The sequence below is a fragment of the Mytilus californianus genome, unplaced genomic scaffold (genome assembly GCF_021869535.1).
Source record: "Mytilus californianus isolate M0D057914Y unplaced genomic scaffold, xbMytCali1.0.p SCAF_18, whole genome shotgun sequence".
In the NCBI taxonomy this organism is placed as follows: Eukaryota; Metazoa; Mollusca; class Bivalvia; order Mytilida; family Mytilidae; genus Mytilus; species Mytilus californianus.
Genome location: NW_026262666.1, coordinates 3,938,833 through 3,962,468, shown reverse-complemented (window position 1 = coordinate 3,962,468; position 23,636 = coordinate 3,938,833). Strand labels below are relative to the sequence as shown.

At 30.6% G+C, this 23,636-nt stretch overlaps 1 protein-coding gene across 1 annotated transcript; it reads right to left on the bottom strand.

The window, feature by feature from the left end:
- Positions 1–1,967: 1,967 nt before the first annotated feature.
- LOC127726587 (ankyrin-1-like) lies at positions 1,968–23,134 on the bottom strand. The gene is made up of 5 exons (XM_052234006.1): positions 23,028–23,134; positions 13,220–13,501; positions 11,461–11,690; positions 7,079–7,175; positions 1,968–6,204 (listed from the first exon to the last, which is right to left on the bottom strand). Exons 2-5 carry the CDS (start codon positions 13,431–13,433, stop codon positions 2,900–2,902), a joined length of 3,846 nt encoding a protein of 1,281 aa, XP_052089966.1. The 5' UTR covers positions 13,434–13,501; positions 23,028–23,134; the 3' UTR covers positions 1,968–2,899.
- Positions 23,135–23,636: the final 502 nt, after the last annotated feature.

Here is a 23,636-nt window from a genome sequence, read left to right as displayed (position 1 = left end):
GAAAAGGACTGTAATCATCAAAATAAAAAAACCTAACAAAATAACAAAAAGACAAGAGGTTCTAAAAGTTAGCTCAAAGCCTATCTCATCTAAATAATAGATACATTATGTTTACCTAGACGAAAAGATGAATCAGTACATTTTTCGTATTAAGGCATAATGAACATTACCAAAATATAATTATCAACAGGGTGTATGACCATAAGTGTGCAGAAATGTAGAGCAAAACATATTTTATTATGATTTAATTTATTAGTAGCGATAATATTCCGATACTTCTTAGAGTGTTAAGTTGACACCATTTACGAATACATGACTTAATTTATACAAAGGTTTATATCTAAATTGACAGGCCCTATAAACAGAAACACAGTAAAACTTAGGATGTAATATCTTGTACGGTGTAAGATTCATACATGCACATACAAAATTTCATAACAGATCTTTATATCTATAAAAGAATTAAGTAAATATTTTAAATGAAATATATAGTATCGAAATCCCAGACTAATTACCAGTATATTTTGTCATCAATTTTTACATAGAATCTGAAACTGGTTATCGAAAACTAAAAAAAAGTAGAGTTATAATGATTATTGCTGTTGATTTTAGATTGAGTAAACAATCACATCATAATAAATTCATGTACTAACTTTCAAGTTCATGCGACCACAGATTCATGGTTAACTAAAGTTATAACCTGATTTGGGACAGACACATAGACAAACACACAGATTGAAAGGCACAATGATCCTACTAAATGTTTCGTCGGTGTACAAAATTAACTATGTTGATGTTATTAATGTTAGTATTTCATTGTTTGTACAATTCCGACAAAGCTTCCCAATAGTAAATTTGATAATTTGACTTGTTGATCCCTAAATCTACAATTTTCATATGCTTATGATATAGTTAAGACTTGTTTATATCAACATGATCAACGTAATGTTTACACGTGAATATTTTTTTCTTATTTCTTCGTGCATTTTCAATAAAGCTACAAACGAGAACTGACATACCAGCTCCAGACTTCAATTAAACTGATTGAAAGATTATGTCTTCATCATATGAATATCAGGCACAATCCTTCCCGTTAGGGGTTTAGTATCATACCATCATAACATATATGAGATATATACTTTGACTGTTAATGGCCTATGCTGTAAGCATAACATGAACAGACATGTTGGACATAAATGTTGTTCAAATAAGCATAAAGGGTGATTATTGATGAATATCACTGTTGCATGTATGACCATTAGGAAAATATCACTTCTTCGACATTTCATTTGGGTAGAATATCCCTTTTTTTTACCTGTCATTGAAGAAAAACATCAATGCTTTGAACTCCCCTGAAGGTAGACTAACAAAACCATGCCTTTTCATTTTGGATGTACACCTCCGAGGCGCTAAAATTTATGGAATTAAACTTTTTTCTTAACCTGAATTTTGGGTTTATATGACTGTAAGAAAGTAAATATTGAAGAGAAAATCATATGATGTTGAACTTCCTTTTTGGCTATACGGTCATTTTTAAGTACCACATTTTTAATGATTTTCCCATTTTTCATCAATTTAAACCCAATTTTGTGCTATTATCATGAAAAAAATCACAGTTTCACAATTACACTTTTTTGTCATATTTTCACTGCAGATGAAGTGGACCAATTTCAATACATTTAACTTAAAAAAACTATAGGCTGATGTTAATATAAGAAAGTTTAATAAATTTTTGTGTCAAATTGACCATGCTATCAATTTTGTAAATTTGTGATTTTTCTCCTTTTTTTTTAAACAAAGAGCCAATCATCTCAACTTCTTTGTTATAAATGATTGATAACATACATATGTAAGAATTTTTAAAAGAAAAAAAATGATATTTGATGTACATAGTTTTGGTAAAATTATTTCTGGGCACCCCTCACCCATTTTCTCAACATTTTGGCTGATGACAGTGACCAGACTGGTTACAAAATGTGGAAATTTTATTACTCAAATACAATTTGCTGTTAGTACACATTTTTGTCACAGAGTTTCTTTGATTATGATATTTTTCAAATTCATTGATATTTTCCACTTGTATCACATGTTTCGGAAATAATTCTCGAACTAGATTTCAACGAGACTAAAACATCAGAAGAATACATCCTTAAGGTATTGATTATGTATGAACAACATGATACATCGATTTTACAATTAGTATTTGTTTCGTTGAAGTACTGTAACCCCTCACAATCTGTTTATAGCTACAAACGAGAATGTCATTGGCAGTGACTTAATTTGTTTTTTTTTATTTGGAGGCTCTTCTTTCACGGAATATTCGTCAATCATAGTAACTATGTCAATATGTCCCTTTTGTCTGGCAATCTCTATCGGTGACATACCATCTTTTTCTGATCCCTTCTCTAACAGTAATCGTACTATCTCTATATAATTATTCTGACAAGCAATATACATCAATACTTTTTTATAACTTCATCGTAAACAAATATTTCATTGGCTTTACAGTTGACAATATTGACAGTTCCTTTTTTCATTTATTTAACACAATGATCATATTCATTTGACTTTATTTGCATCTATTGTTAATATTGACAGTAATTATGAATCAATATGACACAATTTTATTAGCATAGCTATTACACTGACATAAAAAAATATATGACCCTGATAGATAAACAATTGTCTTTCGGTTGAAAATTGTAACTGGTTTTCATACAATATGAAAGTTTTTGACTACTCCATGTAGTAAGTGTTTTGGAAAACAGAGAAGAACAAACACTGAAACTTTACACTGTATTAACCATTAAATGTTTAATTTAAAGCTACTTTTTTAACATTCTTATAGGCAACTCTACAATTGAATCTAAATGAACTATGCTGACTTTTACCTTATCCTTTATTTTCTTTCATATATAACCTCCACTCCGGAATGTTCATTAATGACAGCAAGTATGCCATCGTTTCCATTTTCACTGGCAATTTGTTTCGGTGAGATACCAATATTGTGACATTTATTATAATCTGATCCCTTCTCCAACAGCATTCTTACAATATCTATATGATTATACTGACAAGCAATATACAAAGGAGATGATCCGTCATCCATACACTTATCAATGTTTGCCTTATTTTCCAGTAATACCTTAACCATATCAATATGATTATTCTGACAAGCGGTATACAAAGGGGATGCTCCATTATCTCTACACTTGTTAATGTCTGCCTTGTTGTCCAATAGTACTTTCGCTATCTCTATATGATTCTTGTTACAAGCAACATAAAAAGGAGATGCTCCATTATTTACACACTTATTAAAGTCTGCCTTGTTGTCCAGTAATGCATTTACAATCTCTTTATGATTATTCCTACAAGCAATATATAAAGGAGATGCTCTATCATCTGTACATTTATTTATGTCTGCCTTGTTATTCAGTAATAGTTTTACTGTCTCTTTATGATTATTCTGACAAGCAATAAACAAAGGAGATACTCGACCATCCATACACTTATTGATGTCTGCCTTGTTATCCAATAATAGTTTTACTGTCTCTATATATTTATTCTGACAAGCAATATACAAAGGAGATGTTCCAATATCTGTACACTTATCAATGTCTACCTGGTTGTCTAGTAATAACTTTACTGTCTCTATATGATTCTTATGACAAGCGTAAAACAAAGGAGACGCTCCATTATCCGTACACTTATTAATGTCTGCTTTGTTGTCTAATAACACCTTTACTATCTCGATATCATTCGTGGAACATGCAACAGTCAAAGGAGATACTCCTGAATCGCTACATTTATTAATGTCTGCTTTGTTGTCTAGTAGCACCTTTACTATCTCTACATGATTATTTCGACAAGCAACATTCAAAGGAGATTGTCCATTATCCAAGCACTTACTGATGTCTGCATTTTTGTCCAGTAATGCTTTAATTATCTCTATGTGATTTTTCTGAATAGAAATAAACAATGGAGATGCTCCATCATCTCTACACTTATTAATATCTGCATTGTTGTTCAGTAACACCTTTACTATTTCTATATGATTTTTCTGACAAGCAATAAACACAGGAGACGATCCATTATCTGTACACTTATTGATTTCTACCTTGTTGTCTAGTAAAAGCCTTACTATCTCTATTTGATTATTTTGACAAGCATTATACAAATGGGATATTCCATCATCTGGACACTTAACAATATCTGCCTTGTTGTCCAGTAACACTTTGACTATCTCTATGTGATTATTCTGACAAGCAATGAACAAAGGAGATACTCCATCATTTGCACACTTATTAATGTCTGCCTTTTTGTCCAGTAACACCTTCACTATCTCTATATGATTATTCTGACAAGCAATGAAGAAAGGAGATATTCCATTATCTGTACTCTGATTAATGTCTGCCTTGTTATCAAGTAAAATCTTTATTATCTCTATGTGATTATTGTCACAAGCAATAAACAAAGAAGATGTTCCCTTATCGGTACACTTATTTATATCTGCCTTGTTGTCCAGTAATATCTTTACTGTCTCTATATGATTATTCTGACAAGCAGTAAATAAAGGAGATGCTCCACCATCTCTACACTTATTAATATCTGCATTAGTGTCCAGTAATATCTTTACAGTCTTTATATGATTTTTCTGACAAGCGATGAACAAAGGAGATGTTCCTGTATCTGTACACTTATTTATATCTGCATTGTTATCCAGTAATAGCTTTATTGTCTTTATATGATTTTGCTGACAAGCAATATACAAAGGAGAACTCCCCCTATCTGTACACTTATTAATATCTGCCTTGTTGTCAAGTAGTAGCATTACTACTTCTGCATGACCACAATGTGATGATATATGCAATGGAGTCGCATTATCATTTCTACACTGGTTGATATCAGCACCAAGATAAATACACCACTGTATCAAGGGAATATCATCATACTGACAACACTGCAACAGTACAGTACCTTTGGAAGCAACATCACAGGTCAGTGCTAATTTTGTCTGGAATGAAATATCAAGTGTATTCAAATGATCAAGGAATCGCTTTCTGAACTCAGGGATCGTCATACTGATGTTATTAAACACATGCTGTACGCTACCGAAAGACCAGTCACCAATCATTTTCTTTATGTACATCTGATGGTATTTGGGTGGTACAATAGTGATAAACTGATCCATTTCAACTCTTCTTTCTAATGCAAATCTCTTCGAAATAAACAGACTGTGTCCATTCTTGATCATACATTGTATCATTTTTTTACCAAAATAGAAAGCTAAGAAATCAAATATTTTGTCGTGTATAAATTTGTATACCCCTTGCTCTGTCCTAATAAAGGTATATTCAAGTGTCTTAAGTTCATCTAGTAGAACAAGTCGTGATGTTTCTCTGTCAAGTCTACATGCCTCACATGTGTTCTCTATAATTGTTCTTATTCTTTTATTTATATCATCTGTTAACCATTGTTCCTTCAGTCTATTGTTGAACATGACACACAAAGCCAGAGCACAATATTTTCCATAATTTCCTTTTTTATTAAGCTTGTCAATTTCTGCATCATATACTGAAAATGGATTCATGAAAAATTCTGTTATATTGAGTTCATGACTATCACTATACAATTTACAGAGAAGTGGAAAGCATTCATATAAATCACAATACTGTATAATCTCCGTAGACTTTGTGTCCAGATATAATTCTGCTATTGATTGTTTCTCTGTTTTGGATAAACACAAATCTTCTGAAAGCATGTTGCAAACACATGTTCTAAAAACTGACAATGATTCAAACTTGTCATCCTGATACACTTGTAATCGACATGCCACAATGATTTTTGTGAGTTTATTTTCTATCAGTACTTTAATACGATCCATGACTGACTCCAGACTGTTAAGTTCAAACTGGTTTATGGAATAGATTCCACAAAAGTCATCTATAACAAACAATGTTTTTCTGTTTGGATTATAAAACTTTACAATATCATGTGCATCGGTTACCAAAAGCACATCATACTCTTTATCTTTCATTTTCAATGCCACATATTGTAGGGTTGCTGTTTTTCCAACACCGGAACTAGCAGTAATTGTTACACAACTGTTTTCCTGTATACATTTCAACACATATTTGGCAGCTCTGGTTTCCACAAAGTTTGATTTATTCATGTTCCATGCTTCCAAAATCTGACGGATTTGTTCTGAAATATATAAATATTAGCAAAAACTTGATGTTACTTATCTTCAGATTTATACTAGTATCAAGGACCCAATATGGTGGCGTCTGGTGACCTATATCATCTTACCAGTTCATATTTAATCATCATTCATTATACGCTGTATTCTTTACAAGTATGTTTATTTTAACACCATATATAGTTCTTACTCCTATGGTTGAACTAAAGATAAAGATTAAGACAAAGATGCTGCTCCCGCTGCATGCGTGAATATAATTCAACAAACATTAGAAATAGCAAACAGTAATGTTGAAGTTTGATGCATTTTACCCTTAGTATTCTATTTATCCATGGTGTCAGATTTGATATGTAGATTCATTAGATACACTTATTTAATTAATAATCAAATTATGTTGGCCTATCTTTGTTAGACCTGGCTTTTTAGTTTCAGAGGTAGTTTTTGATAATGTTAACGGATGGCAATGAAAGACAGATAAAGAACAACTACTTCTAAGTAAATTAGCTCATACTGGGTGTTCAAGTCAGATGAGTTGAAAGGCAAGCATAAATTTTTATCAGAATTTTGGTCAATTTTCATTAACAATTCCGTATTACTGTAATGTATAGTCCCTTTGTTGAATACAATAAATACTTTGTATATTTCGTGTGTTGGAAACATTTTCTGGATTTATGTTTGTCTTATGTACGTTTTGGCTAATTTATACATTTGAAATTCCATATTACTGTTAATGTATAGTTCTGTATGTAATTTTTGGTGTTTATATTTAATGTTCAATAATATTGAAATCTGGTCTACAGTGTTGGCTCTGTTTTAAATATTTGTCCTTACACTTGCTTCTGTAGGTCCTCGTGTTTTGTCTAAAGTTTTAGTCATTACCTCTTATGTTCCAGGGTACTGTTGACTGCTCCAAAACTCTTGTCCTTAACTCTTTACATTCACCAAACATATTTGTCCCACCTAGTGTTCCTACAGCCTGTAAGTATCCATTAAATCAAGTTATTCATTATTTAATTCATACATACTAATGCATATTGCTGATTAATATCAATGACACACAGAATATCGGCAGTGTTAATGCAGAAAGTACACTAAGGTTTCTTTTTGTTTTGATATATGCTGAAAGTAACATAAAACAATCTATCGATCTAAAAAAAAAACAATATATGTTTCTTGCTGCCAAACTGATCCTCTTTTTTAACACCCAATTTAAAATTGTTCAACGATAGAGAAATTTATTTCAAATCAATGTCCATTGGTAATCATATATTATAAAATAAGAGTTTCCTAAGAGCATCAGTTCCTCCTCTGGTAAAATATGGCATCTTAATATTCAGTTAACCTTTTTTAAATCAAAAATGTTTTATAAAGAAACATATTACTCATTAAAACTAAACAGCATTTTTTTTGGGAGGGCGACATTCAAGTTATGATTAACCACAACCTTTTTTGTGTTTAATAAATCATATTCAGGATGAGTTTATGTATTCTGAAATTAAATCTGAACATCACAGTACAATATTGTATTGTTAATGCAGCCTCTTAACTTTTTCTTTGTAAATTTACCTTTCAATGTCACATAACATGAAAAAGGACTGTCGCAAGAATCTTTTCTTGGACATAACTAGTTGCTAATCACTAAAGGACTTACATTATGTTCTTAATATTGAATACTTTTAATGTACTTATGTTTTTAAACTTTTTTTCTGTGTTATTATAGATTTAACAATATTTAACATTGCAACCTACAAAACTTTGAGTTCTTCCAAAAACTACAGGTTTTCTCACCCAGGAATATATTACCAAGCTGTATTTGGCAAAACCTTTCGGATATATTAACTTTGTTCTTTATTTGACTCTTTAACTATTTAAATAGAGCGTCATTGATGAGTCTGTTGTGGAAAAGGCACGCGTCTGGCGTACACAATTATAAGCTTGGGCTTTGATGAGTTTTCTTTTTATATAAACATTCCGTTTAAACTAACGTTAATTTTATTACGTTGTATTTGAAGTCTTCAAAAAGCTTATAATATTTTTGACCTGATGATCAATGTTGTAATGGTTCTTTAAAACTATTGTTAAGCGAAAGCTCAATTTCATCTTTCGCACTCTACTATCGGCCAATATCAGACGTTTTGTTATCGTTTACATTTATGGACCGATTGTAAAATTGTAATTTAATCAATCTGTCATGTTTAGTTTTTCACTATTTTAGATTGGTGATAGAGTAAAAGTCAGTACCTGATTGTTTATCTCTTTATAAACCCAATCACTGGTTTAAATTTACTTGATAAGGCCAGTAAACAATTTAAATCATTTTTTCCTTTAGTACAAAGATCTCAGTAATTTTCCATTGTTAAAGGAACATAACTTGAGATTCGGTGGAGATTAAAAAAAACTCATTATTTCAGAACAATAACTCATATTAGTTTGGTGGTTATTGTCATATTAACATTTTTGTAAATCTGGTATTGATGATCACGTTCGCTGTTTACAGTTTTTTACCTATCAATTATTGTTTTCGAAAATAAAAAAGTCAAAAATCTTCAATTCAGGACACTAAATCCTATGAGAAATCGTCAAATTGTTTTACTCACATAAGATGTTTTGTAGATGTTGTAACGCTGATTTTTTTTGCTGTTTAAGGAATCGTCTGAATGTAACCTTCATATTAGAAATTTGGTAATGTTGTTTTTCTTTTACAAAAAAGAAGAATTTTCGTTTGAATAGTTTTTGTCAAGCCCACTGGGGATGAACACATGTACACAAATAATGAATAACCATGTATTTTTTAAACACTGGTTCAATGAAGGTATATTTTTGTTAATGCTATTGTATCAGACGATGGAAAAATTCAGTTTGGAACAGTTGGATGCAAAGTTTAATATAAACAGAAATGTTATGAAATGTAACAGCGTAATTCTGCTGTAAATCACGCAGTAAAGTGACATGTACATGATGATTATCAACAAGCCACTCCATGCATTCCTTGATTTGCCAAGATTTCTTTTCTATTTTCAAGGGGAACCAAAGACCTGCGTCACTATTAACTGGAAATAATATAGTTTCAACGGGTCAGAAAAAAAATGAATGAAATTTAAGGTTCAGGTGAAATTCAATAGATACTAGCTTTCAAATTACCTTTTATAGCACCAAAAAATACCCAAACTGCAGCGGTTGCAAAATAGAATAAACCAGCACAAAAATTAATGTTATTGATAATCCAAAATGTACTTTTTGCCAAGAAGAAGCAGAAGCAGTTGAACATGCATTCCAGAAAATGTGGGATTGTACAAACAATCATTGATGAAATTGACTCTTGGTATTTATCTAAAGTATGGTATAAGTGTTCCATTTACTATGATTTTTTTTATGTTTGGTGATATTACAAAATAATTCAGGGGGATGCTGTTAATTGGATTTTTCTGCATAAAGAAAAAAACCCAGAAAGATTCTTAAAAAAGCTTTATATTGCAGTCAGTGCAAAGTAAATTAATTGTCTAGACAGCATTTAAAAACAATTTGCTGTTAAAAATAAACTGGAGGCTATGAAGAGCCTGTGTAGTTCACCTTGGTCTATGTGCATCTTCAACAGTGGACTCTTTCCAACATTGTGGACTAGTATAAAATTATGACAAAAATCTCATTTTTAGTTAATTTACATTGCTGATCATATGTTTCTGTTTTCAGTTTCTCTCTATCCTCTATAGTTGTTGCCCAAACCACAAAGAGAAAGGTATAAAAATTGTCATGCAAGGGCCTTTACTCCTACAAAGTGTCTATGAAGATTACGGCAAAATTTTACTTAATTGTAGATCTTGTCTTGCTGATTATTTTACAACAATTCAAAGTGTCTATCTTTTATAGTTAACACGATAATAGACATAGACGCAAACAATTGACAAAAATAGTTATCAAAGAGATATGATTCCATTAAGGAGTGGTTTGACGATTTCGACAATGTTGCCTTATTTGTAGATCTTGTCTTGCTGACCATTTTTGCTTTTAAGTTTCTTTCTTTCTGTATAGGTTTTCAGATATTAACAAAAACACCAAAAACAAAGGATAATAAACATCATTCAAGGGCAACTACCCCAATAACGAGTATTTTGACGATTTCTGCTATGTTGCCTTATTTGAAGACCTTGTTTTTTTTATCACTACTGCTCTTTAAGTTTCCATCTGTCTGTTATAGTTTTTCAGATATTAGGCAAAACGCAAAAAATTGATATCATCATTAAAGGGCAATAACCCCAAAAACGAGTTGTCTGACTATTTCGACAAAGTTGCCTAAATGTATATCTTGTCTTGCTGAAAAGGTCTGCTAATTTTAGTTTCTCTCTTTCTCTCTCTCTCTCTCTCTCTCTATTATAATTTATAAGATAAAAGGCAAAAATGAAAAAAAATATGCCAAAATCGTCATTCAAGGGCAATAACTCCTAGAAGAAGTCGTCTGAAAGTTTTGATGTAAATAAACAATAGGTAGATATCCTCATTCTGAACATATCTGCCTTGTCAGATTTTCTCTAATGATAGTGATTTTCAACTTAATAGACAAAAATTGCATTTTACCATTATGTTCTATTTCTAGCCATTTTGGTTGGCAAGCGGGGTCTTCAGCACGAATACAAAACCAAAACTTTTAACAAAAAAAAGTCTTTGATTACTTAATAATCTACAGACAAAATTAAAATATTTATATTCTACCACTAAAACTACACAACCTCTTTATATTTGATAACCTATGCGTCTGTACTATTAGATAATAATGTTAGATAATCTTAATGGTTAGTTTCAAAATGGATATTTCTAATATAATGTAAAAAAAAATAAATATGCTATATTGTATGAATATTACTGACAACTGGTTTTAAGATTTTTCATGATACGTCACGAACAACAGTGGCTATCATTTGTTCATGTCTGTCATATTTGTTTTTCGTACGTAAACTATTTTGTTGTAAAGCAGGCCGTTAGTTTTCACGTTTAGATTGTTTCTCATTTTTCATGTCAGGACCTTATACTGCTGACTTTACTGTATGGGTTTTTCTCATTGTTGACGGCCATACGGTGGCCTATATTTGCCACTACATAAAAAACAAAACTGTCAGGGCTTTTTTTTTACCCCAAAAGGCCATAGCATCACAAATAAATGACATACAGTGACTTTTATTTTATTAAATAAAGGCATACAAATATACTGCAATATCATCCCAAGTTATGATAAAAAATAAATTGTCATTCTTTTTAGATTTACATACCCTAGTAATATCATCCCAAGCCTTGGTGAAATAAAAACTATTCATTTTCGCCTCCTGGATATGTGCAATGTAGTTTCTGTAATATTTTATGGTCGCTAAGGCTGCAGATGGTGTTGCATCAGTTACTGATGGCAAGTTGTCGAATCCATTGTCTGGAGGATTTAAGTCTATTAAATTTCTAAACAGTGTAATTATAAGCGTGACATCAAAGGTTTTAGAATCCGGAACACCTAAAATAGATTTTTCAAGAGTTCAAAATTTCAGAAATAAATGAACCTTCAGAGAGAAAGCTCACAAACCCACACCCAGAATTCAAGTACAAGAGCTTATACTGACCTGCTGCCATATATTTACTTTACTTTTATGATATGATTCTATCTCAGCGAGAACTTTTGATATAGAATATTTTCTATAATTCTACTCCTTCCCAAACAAAATGGACCACATTTAAGTTTTTTTTTTTTTATTATAAAATTCATTGAGGTTTTGATGAGTGGAAGCCTCTATCCACATGAGGGTGTGCAGTAAGGGTGTGTTTGGCATATAAAACTAAATTACTACACAATGAGTTGTTTTTTATGCAAAGATGTGAAAAGATAGAAGAAACTGATTTATCTCTAAAAACAAATGCCATTCTTGATAATGATAAGCACATTTTCAGTTAAAATGTACCTAAACATGTTGAATGTTTATCAATGTCAGTAGTTCACTAAACTAGTATAAATTTTAGATTGCAATGTTTATATTTTCATGAATTCAAAAGCACAGTTTTTCGAATGAGAGTATTTTTTTCAAACAAAACAAATTGCCAAATAAGTATTCTTCGGTCAAACATGCACCTGGAATGTCAAATAGCACATTGGACATATATACGATGACCTTTAGTTTAATAATTTTACATAATGCTGTGCCAACTGTATTTCGAAAAAATATATCAACCAAATTCAACACGTATGTTGTCAAAGGCATATTAATGCTACCATTTTCAAAGAATGTTTGTCGGAATCAGTCTTTTGATGCATGATTTCCCCTTTTCTGTACCAAATATCTGTATCTATGTTCACAATTCGTTTTAATTAAACAAAATTTAACTTGTTTAATCAGTGAAGAATGCGGAATACTTGTGTAAGGGTAGAGAATTAAAATGTTCTTATGCTATTAAATAAAGAGTGGAACATATATGTTGAATACTCTTACCGATCTTTTGAAATCATTGATATATACATCTGATTCCTAACAACTGTCAGAGTTCGCAGTATCCATTTTTTTTACCTTTCAGCATCGAAATAATCTTATATCCAAACCAATTAGGGTATTTTAATAAGGACTATAAAAACATTGTCGGGTTAATCCCTTAGTATTTTTGAATATAGTTTATATTTTTACCATTTATCCCGACACCGCTACGGTTTTATGGACTGTAATTATCTAAAAAAACAATTTCTTAACTTAGGAAAGAACTAAATGTCTATATGTTATTCATATTACATATTATAAACCGCAAGTTTATAAAAATAAAATCAATATAACGTTCAAATTACGAGAAAAAAATATGTCACTGGAATTGATTGGCTGATTACAAATTTGCGTAAAAGGTTATCTGAACATAGACCATGAGTTGATGTTTTTCAGATCTTACATAAGTGACAAGCAAACATAAGTGAGGAAAGTGGAAGATCTCATTTGAATTGACTACAAAACTGAGTAAAAAATTGAAGTGTTACAGATATACCTTTTATCAGATTAAGTATATTCCTACCTTTTCGTGGAAACAACAGGTTCCATTGGGAAGTGTTGATTTTCTTGTCCTTTTTCAGCTGATTCAATTTTGAAAACTCCCTTTTAATAGATTTATACAAGCATGATGGGGCAAATTCACTGTCGAAATATGCTCTTGCTGCACGTGGAGCGATCCCGTACAACAACAAACTCATCCTCACATAGTTTTCCTCTTCTTCTGTAATTGTTGACATTTTTATGTCAATGTGTGTTTACCAGGACAAACATTACTCACTCAGTTTCATAATTGACTCCGTGTTATCTGTTAATTAAATAAACACAAACAATCAGCTTAAATCATAAAATTAACACCGAAAGTGCTGAATGAATGAATGATCTTTATTCCCATAAACCAAATACATAGCTACAAAGAAGAAATATTACAATAATAACACATATTGGATATAGCATTTTTGTGAAATACAAGTTATTGTTAATTAATATTATAAATATATATTTGGACAAAAGATAAATACATATACAATAGTTGTTTTAACCAGGAGGATAGACTTTCACAGAAATACATTAAATAAATATACAGAGTTTCTCAAGTTCAACACAATGTGGATTTGAGTATACTTGTTTAAATTTTATAACATTTACATTAGATTTACAATATTGCGGTAAATATTTGTTTCTATCGGCTTTGAAAAAATTACAAGACATAATATAATGGTATTCGTCACCGATGTCAACTGAGTCGCAAAGGTGACACAATCTATCAGATCTCGGTATGTTGTGCCTCTTTCCCGTCTCAATTGGCAAACGGTGATTCTCACATCTAAATTTACATAAGGTTATTAATAAATTGAATGGTAGCACTGACAAATAGTGTTCAAATTTAAAAACATTTTCATACAATCTATAACATAAACCCTTTGGCGAATTGTTCATTTCTGATGACTATTCTTGAGTGAACTGGTCTCTTAATCTTTGCCGAACACTTAATACAACCAAACGTTTCTGAAATACATTATGACTTTGACATACATTTGACATTCCACAGTCATTAAAAATTTTCTTTATATAAGGTAACCATTTAGATAATTATTGAGAATAAAATAAAACAGATTAGATAATAAACATGATATTTTTCTCTCTTTTCCTTCTTGTAAGCGACACCAGAAACTAATCATACGTGACTTGACGGTAACTGAAATAGGGTATCTACCCAGCTCACCATAAATCATTAAATTTGGGGTTGAATTTTTTAGACGTAATATATGCTTGCAAAACGCAAATGAACTCTCTCAAGAATATCTAAATTTTCGAATCCCCATATTTCGCACCCATATGTTAATAAAGGAATAATAGCCTTATCAAACATATCTAGTTGGCACTCGATGGACAAATTATTAAGTCTGGATTTTTTTATTACAGCATACATTGCTTTAATCGCCAAGTCACGTCGATATTTTCTGGTAGAAAGAAATGCGCCACTTCTAGAAAATATAATACCAAGATATTTATAGCTACTGACTATCTCAATCTCATTTTCATCTATATTAGATATCAAGTTTCGAGGTATTCTACCTCTTGAAAATACCATAATTTTCGGTTCATTGATGTTAATTTTTAGTTTCCACTCTTTACAATACTCTGAAAATTTATCCAATATACATTGTAAGTCATGGCTAGATTCCACAAGTAGTATTGTATCATCTGCATACAATATTAGAAAAATTTGAAAATATAAATATAGTTCGTTCTCAATATCAAGTGTAACAGACTGAATTCCATCAATATTAGAATTTTCTAAAAATTCTTGTAGATCATTTAGATAAAGTGAAGAAGGCAGAGGAGAAAGATATTCTTGGACCAAGTAAATTCACCATTTCAGTCATCTCCGGTTTCCGCGCGTTGTCTTACGGTCAACATTTAGGTTGTTTTCACAACCCGCACGATGATTTTGTGAGATATGCAAAAGGTACATATTCAAACGATGAATGTTGATTTTTCTTAAACTTTTAAATATTTTTAAAGTATAAATACGTTTTACTGCAACTTAAAAAAAATGTGAATGATTACACTGTTACAGGTTTATGTTGACATGATAGCCTCATCATATCTAGTGATTCTGTATTATGAATATACTATTTGATTCATGTTTATATATAAAACCAAGCTATGGTAACGGAAAAAAGAGAGTAAGCACAAATCTTATGTTAAGGGGACGATCATTCAGTTTACATTTAGTGACAGGACTATGAATTTTGGGAAATAGTTAAGCATGAAAAATTCATGCATCATTGTCTGAAATTGGCGTCCTGAAATTAAAATTTCCATTTGAAGTGTAAATAAACCCCATTGATTGAAAATAAATCCTCCATTTCAAACATTTTCGAAAAATAATAAATGTCAAAATAGATAAACGATTCAACTAAATTTACGCGTAACTTAGGGGAAAACATAAGGTTGTTTTACGAGAGAAATGGCACTGAACTAAAATAATGACAAATAGTGTCAGGCCAAGCCAGTCGACACGGTGTTTGTTTGGTGCGGTTGACATCTGACCTAATAGAATATCCAACTTGATTGTTGTGGTCCGTCAATTACTAACTTCAAACCAACCGAACAGTTACATCTAAAGGTAATCTAGAGGTCTAGAAGACTCAAATGAGTTTACTGATCAAAGTCCAGGGTAGTCTTATAACATATGATCTGGGTTGCGATATTTGTTTCTTAAATTTGTCTTCTGATATTTTTCTGTTTACCTTTTTTGCTATTTCTTATTTTATATTACATATTTGCTCTTTTTGCTATCAATGTGCCGCCCCAAAGAAGTTTTAAAAAAATTATTGTATTTTGTAAATGATAACAAACCATTTACCTTTAACTGTACGCATACACATAATTGATATATTTGAATTTCAAAACTGAACTAAATTTTCAATAATTCAATGTTAATCAAAACACAACCCCTGTAGTATATGTTTCGAGTTATTTGTTTTTTAGGCATTGAGAAGCCTTTCGTGACCCCATGCGATTTAATTTCCTTTGTGAAAATAATTTAATAAGTTGGCATAACGGATGAACGTTTACCTGATCTGATCCAGCCAAAAGATGGCCATGTCCACGCTGTTATGGCTTTGATGATAATACTTGTCAAAACAAAATTTCAGCAGAAATAAAATAATGTAAATCCCTGTTTGTGGTATGGAGACAGCAACTGAAGCACATAGAAAAACCAGCAAAAACATGTCTAATTATCAACAATTTATATTAAACTAGTTTAAATATTACGCGAAATTCAATCGAGAACAAAAATTCAATAAGTTTATTTGACACTTGACATTTAAAGGTTGTATGACTTCAATAAACATGTGTGCAACCCTGTCCATTTTCTCACCAATATGACAAGCTCTCAATTGTTAAAACTTGTGAACAAATTTAACAAAGACTACAAGAGATCACCCATCAACACTAAATCTTGTAATGCGATTTTAGAAAACACTTCTATATCATCAAAATTCCACGTACACCTTCTGAATCCTAGCAAGCATATTTAAAATCATCAACAATAAGAATTGATACTGAGAATATAAAAACAAGAAAGGCCCTAACAGAGCAGACATTTACTTGATATTGTGTTCAGGTTTTTGAATTATCTGTAATGATAAATTCAAGTCATTGCAAGATATAATCATCAACACAAAATGCATGGATGGACATGTGGACAAACAGCTAATGTTCAGGATTTGGTGAATAAATTTATTATCGCGATTGTTAAACAATAGAAATTTTTAAATCAATTATAACGATTTCGTGAAATTCTACAAGCATTACTTGCAAGATTAGGCGTTACTTTTTAAACAATCAGTCATCAGCAAACAATTTATTATCGATCAGTCAAGTTCATGTGAAGTTTTTAAGTTATTATTAATCGCACACATATTAAAAGGAACACATATTGGCATTTTTAAACAGTGCAAACAAAATTCTTTTTTATTGTTCATTTATAATGACAATATTTATGAAATACAACCAATCCTAATGAATAAAAATTACTAATACCAAATGATTGTTCATGATTTTCATTAAAATAAAGAAATAAGTGCACCTTCATTCAGCACAAAAAAGTTTAAGTACCTTTACTCTTATATTAATAACATTTGATCGAAGCGCTCATCTAGCAGCACTTAAATTATTCCCCAAAAAGAAGAAATATGGGCATTCTTAAACAATGGAAAACAATAGTATCTTAATTTGCTCTTTGGTTGTAATTTTTGTTTGCATTTCTATAGATTGTAAAAAATGAGATACGGAGGAAACTGATTTTAAATAATAATATTTTTGAGCGTTTAGTTGATGCAGAAAGCATTTTGATGCTGCCGTTATGTTACACATTTATCTGAAAATAACAAAAACAATTATGAAAATAGTTAGATAATGCGTGAAACGTAGTTTATATATTTTTTTCATATAGTATTGCGACCAAGTTCAATCGTATTGTCGGTAAAGGTTTATCCGTCGAGGTCCGCGTTTATGGCGATAACGTATTGCAGAGTTCGTTTTATATAAGAAGTTTATTTATATGTGTATTAGTTTGATTCGTGCATAAAATAAATTTATTAATCAATCTCTGGCGGGTTTAAGGGTAATTTTCACATAATATCCCCTAGACAAGTCAAATACGCTACATTTCATCGATTACCGATCAGTCAAGTTCACTTCAAACCGTAATGCATAAATTACTAAACAAATAATGTCATCAAAATATAAATTTGGATATTTTGCAAACAGTATCTAGTAGCCATAATAACATAAAAAAAAGTATAGGGGTGGTCGTTTTGAAGTACAAAGAGACAGATAGACACATGAATATATATATATATAAATATATGCTAGTCACAAATGAAAACCCTCATTTATTTAGTGGGTATAAATGTAAATGATAATATGATTTTTTTTTCTTGATATATTTTGAAATTCAATATTAAAAAGCATGAAGTGTGATGTGATGATTTTCAGTGACTCAATGGGTACGGAACTTATTACATAATTAAGGGATTTTTTAAAAACTGCAAAAAGAGTATCTAGTCGCAAATTTTAGAAATATAAGAACAACAAAAGTCTTATATTGGTTATTGTTAATATTCGTTTTCTTTGTACAACGCATTAGTGTTTAGAAAAAACCTTTTTATGTTTTAGTTTGTATGAAACAGATCACAGAATGAAATAAAGTTAAACAATATCAAAATAACAAGTTTGGTTCTGTTCTACGTATAGACCCACATATTAAGGTCCGGTCAGAACGAACAAAGAAGAAAAATTTTCGTATTTTAAAGACAATAGTTTCTACGTTTAGCTGTCACTATGTAAATATGAAAAATATTGGGTAATTTTGGTATCAGATGAAAGATCACGGACTTGGAATAACACTTGAAGTCTTATTGGAAAAACATTTCTTTGAATAATACTAAAAACCTTAAAAAGAAAATAATCAGACCAAACAGGTATAAATGCTTGAAATTGCAGAAATTCAACATAAAAATCAATGGGGCTATGAATTACTGGTTGTATTCCTGAATTGCAAAACAACACGACATAGAGGTTTTATTTCAATGTTCCAACGTAACGTTATCAGGGTCAATCTTGACATAATATAAGGTAAACGTAGTGTACCGATGTTCAAATCTCGAAAAATCGATTAGAAATAGTCAATCTAGTATATAAATCATATTAAATGTCATAAAAATATGCCATAGCTAAACAGAACAAATATTGGACATACTAAATTTACAACAGTGTGTTTTTAATTAGATTTTAGAAATCAAAATAATCCTCCCCAAAACGAAGGAAAATTTCACAGACACACAGGCAATCATAAATTGTGACACACGTGTACAACAATGGGTCAAAGGGGAACGTGATTAATGCGTTACTTTTTTTTTCGAATTTCAAAAGAACCTTTCTGTAATATTAATGGTAACGATCAGGGGAAAAACTATTTTACTAGTATATCTTTTCATTGCTAGAATGATAAACACTTAACACTTATCAGAACACAAACACCACTTCTCATATTTAAGAGGTGATTATTAAAAACGCTGCTCGAGTACCACGATCTCTGCAGGAAAATAACTCTTGCCAAAATATTGAGCCTATCCAAGATATCCTCATTTTCCGGTTGCAGTCGAAATTGTTTATCCTGTATCCCGGTCGATCCGTTCCTTGCAGAACATATTGTTGTGTTTATTGTCAACCTGCTCATGTACTGAACATGCATAGAATGTGTGTCCCTGAATACTAAACAAATAACTATCTAGCAATTAATCAATCAATCTGAGTTCTTTTATATCAAATAATTATCAATACATAAAAGGGGACAACCTTAAAACTCCTGTCACATGTGAAATCCCAATGTTGCCTAGTCGTAACTAGGACTATGTACTTGAATTCAAGAAAGCGGTCAACTTGAATTCTATTGTCATACAATGTTAAACGCTTCAAAATTTGAAAAAGTCAGAAGAACAATATCTGTTTTAATAATTATATAGACATTTGAAAGTCGTCTTGAGTTTACTTTACTACTTTATTATAATATTTACAAAAACATCTAATGGTCTACAATCTATATTACCGAAAATTTCATAAATATCAAGACCCATTTATTGGAAGTTATTTTTCTTCTGAAATTTGATATTCTATCGAAAATATATATGATGTTTCTTGTTGTACCTAAAACAGACTTAATTATTTCCGAATTTCAGTCATATAGGTCAGAAAGAAAATGAATGATTAAGAAATAATTCCTTCATGCCATGCTCTATGCTCATTTATAGCTTGGGTAGGCATTATATATGTCGATATGTTACACTGAGAGTTTACAAGGTGTAAAATATGGTCGGCTGTTGTCTGCTCTTTGGTCGGGTTGTTGTCTCTTTGACATATTCCCCATTTCCATTTTCAATTTTATTATCACATATAATACCTACCCATGTCGAAATGAGCATAGATCATGACACGCAGAAATTAGTTCGATTATAATAGGACCATTACGGTATTTATTTTGGAAATACCTCAGGAATGTTTGGTTGTTCCCGTTTCCTCCGCATGAATAAAGTACATTACATTTTCATATTTCATACATTTAAAATAAAAAAAAACAGTAAATATATGACGTTTTAATAACAATATATAATGAAATATTGTATCAGCAGCTAAAATATATTTATCTATTTTGAAAAAATGAAAATAAAGAGAATGTAAACAGTAGTTTTGTGCGCATATGTCAACCATATTATTTTTCTTATTAGAACACGACTCTTGTTTACAAAGCGAAATAAGGACGTCATATTAGAATAAAACAATTGTTTACCTCCGTCATGTGAATAAATAAAGGCAACAGTAGTATACCGGTGTTCAAAGGTCATAAATCGATTGAGATAAAGTATCCGGGTTAAAACCTAAAACCGAGGGAAACACATCAGCTATAAGAGGATAACAAAGGAGTAACAAAAACACTGAAGTGTAATAAAAACAAACTCTAACATACATAGAAACGAACTATTTGATAGCAACTGCCATATTTATGACTTGGTACAGGACATTTTAAGATACAAATGGTGGGTTGAACCTGGTTTTATTGCTAGCTAAACATCCCTCTTATTTGGGAATATTATAAGATATTGCTAAAATGACAACACTACGTGACAGAAATACAGATGATGGGAGTTTTTAACGACCTTGACTGGCTATACAGCCCTCGCACTGTCGGTAGAAATACAGTACAAACAAACTGAAAAATAGTCATCACAGAGAAAAGCACAAACAAACAGCAGAATAACAACGAACATCTTGACGACAGACAAGACAAACAATGAATTATTTTTGTAACGAATATGTAATCTTGAAATTCATACAATCATTTTTACAATACTAATCCAAACAATTATCATGATAATGACAGTATTGAAAGGGTATTTCAAATAAATGTTGTGACGACGGCATAATTATTGAGACTAATAAAATACTTTATCCATGGAAATTAAGTCGACTATACTGACAAATACGACATAATTTTATGTGATATAAAGCTGTCAAATTACCAAAGATTCTTATTTCAACAGCCACGTAATTTTGAAAGGAGTTGGGTATAATATTCCATCCTGATCCTCCATTTATTTAATAATAATTTATATTATAATGTATTTCAGCAGAACATGACTTAAATCAAGAGGCCCCACAATATTCTTCAAAAAGAGATTAATTTATAGTTTCATTGAATAAAATTCGAAATGCTAATGCCAAAGCCCCTTTTATTTTTATTTTGCATTTGCTTTATCTATAATTGTTTTTACGAAAAAACGTAGTTTATTCATAATTTGTCATACTAGTCATATCTAAATGCAAAAACAAACATATACGTTGATAAAGAACACTGTTTTTGTTAGAATATGATATCTAATGTTGACTTTATCATTTGATCTATTAAAGTTTAAAGGTCATTTAAAAACCTCATAAGATTTTTTCAATTCATTGAAACTAAATTGTATTGCGAGTGTACGTAAGGTCAGACTTCAATGCATTCTGTCATTAAATGACAAGTTGTTGTTTTTGCATCATTAGCAACCGAAGTAACTGACTTTTTGCAAATAAAAATATTCACACATATTGATGCATATACATACAAGTCCAAAAGTTCAATAAACAGGGATAAAGTCACACTATATGTGACCAGAATGGTTAAACTGGATAAAAGAGGGTTCAAATGTTGGTTTTTGACTCGGTTTGTTATACTGTCCAATATATTTGGGATTTTGTTTTTATTCCTTTAATTTATTCGAATAATAGTGTCACTTCCTAAGGTTAATCAGAGCAACGTTAGTAGCATATTTTGTCGAAACATCAGTGTACGTTCGACAACAATTACTAATCGGTAATCATTTCAAAAGAGAATAAATGGGACGTATATGATAATTGTTCATCGTATTTGGTTTTTCTTAAACCAATAAGTTTCGATATGAAGTATGAAAAAACCACTTCATAATAGACAGAATACGAGAACGGTGGAGACGGATTCATGCTGCAAATCATAGTTGTTCATAAATCAATTAGGCTTTAATTACATAGACTGCAAGAAACGAATAATGTGACGACTTATATACTAATGACATTGAAATGAAAAGATATCCAACAACAACGCATCATTTCAGACTTAATTCTGTAAGAGACATTGCCTTTACGCGTAAACATTCTAAACATCTATATATAATTCACAATAGTTTAAGTTTCGGAATCTCTGAAAAGTAAGTTGTAACATTTATCTCTTTTTTTATATTTTGATACTGCAGTTTCAAGTCTACAATACATAAAAATGCAATAGACCTCATTTTATCATCAAGTATTTACTGCAAAAAAGGTGTTGAAATATCTTTAAATGCTCACTTGTTTTAGTAATGATTTTACTGATCTGTATTTATCAAGTGTGGTTATTGCAGTATTTTTAATGAGTTTATCATTACACCGTTATATTCGTTATATATTGACAATATCCCCAATCTACGTTCAATAATGCAAAAATGTAGAATAATTAACATGTAGCCAAGATTTCCGCTCACACTGGTGCTATAGAAGGGTTTAGAAATCTTTGAGAGCCTCACATTACATTTGAGCTGAAAAACTACAAAATGAAAGTGTTGTAATGTTTGTGTAAAGTGCGTGTTTGTATCTATAAATGCAGACAACCTATCGTTTCTATTCAATTAAATGAATGATCGCAATAAAATAGTTTTATAGGTTTTATTTATCGTTTTAATATATAGGAATATGAAAAGAGACCTTACCTTTTAAATCTTTATCGTCGGAACTGATACAAATTTGCACCTATACAAATGTATATAACTAATTAAATACATTGACAAAAAATACTGGAGCTGCATGTAGAATGTTTAAAATCCACAATTATTTAACAAAGATTATATATTTTTATTGATTATATTTTAAAGGTCAACATAAAACGCAGTTGGCATGATATGAAGAAATGTAATGTATTATTATTTATCATTGTATTGCTGTGCCATGTATGGGAAGTTTAAAAATATCTATTTATGACATATGAATAGGCTTCATTTCTTTCAAATACTGTAAATTCAGAAATTATCGCGTGCATTTATTATTGCGATTTTGTCATTTTAGACAAAAATGCGATTATATTTTTTGCGATATTGAGAAAAATCTTGTTTAATTCATTTAAAAATTTTCAAAATGCGAGTTTAAATTATTGCGATTATAACCTTGTCGCATTTATCGCAATAATAAAAACATCGCAATAATTTCTGAATTTACAGTAATTGATTTGAATTTTTAAGTATGTATTTAACACATTATTGTGACGAAAACATTGGGTTTTAGATATGATATAATCGCAAAATTGTCCTACTTATATTGCTGCC

What these genes read in the sequence shown, in the direction of transcription:
- LOC127726587 (XM_052234006.1), bottom strand. Translation starts at nt 13,433, where the DNA reads ATGTCAACAATTACAGAAGAAGAGGAAAACTATGTGAGGATGAGTTTG. An exon ending in CTTGGGATGATATTACTAGG is followed by an intron (nt 7,176 to 11,460) that starts GTATGTAAATCT and finishes GGATACTTACAG; the next exon opens with GCTGTAGGAACACTAGGTGG. An exon ending in AGTACCCTGGAACATAAGAG is followed by an intron (nt 6,205 to 7,078) that starts GTAATGACTAAA and finishes TATATATTTCAG; the next exon opens with AACAAATCCGTCAGATTTTG.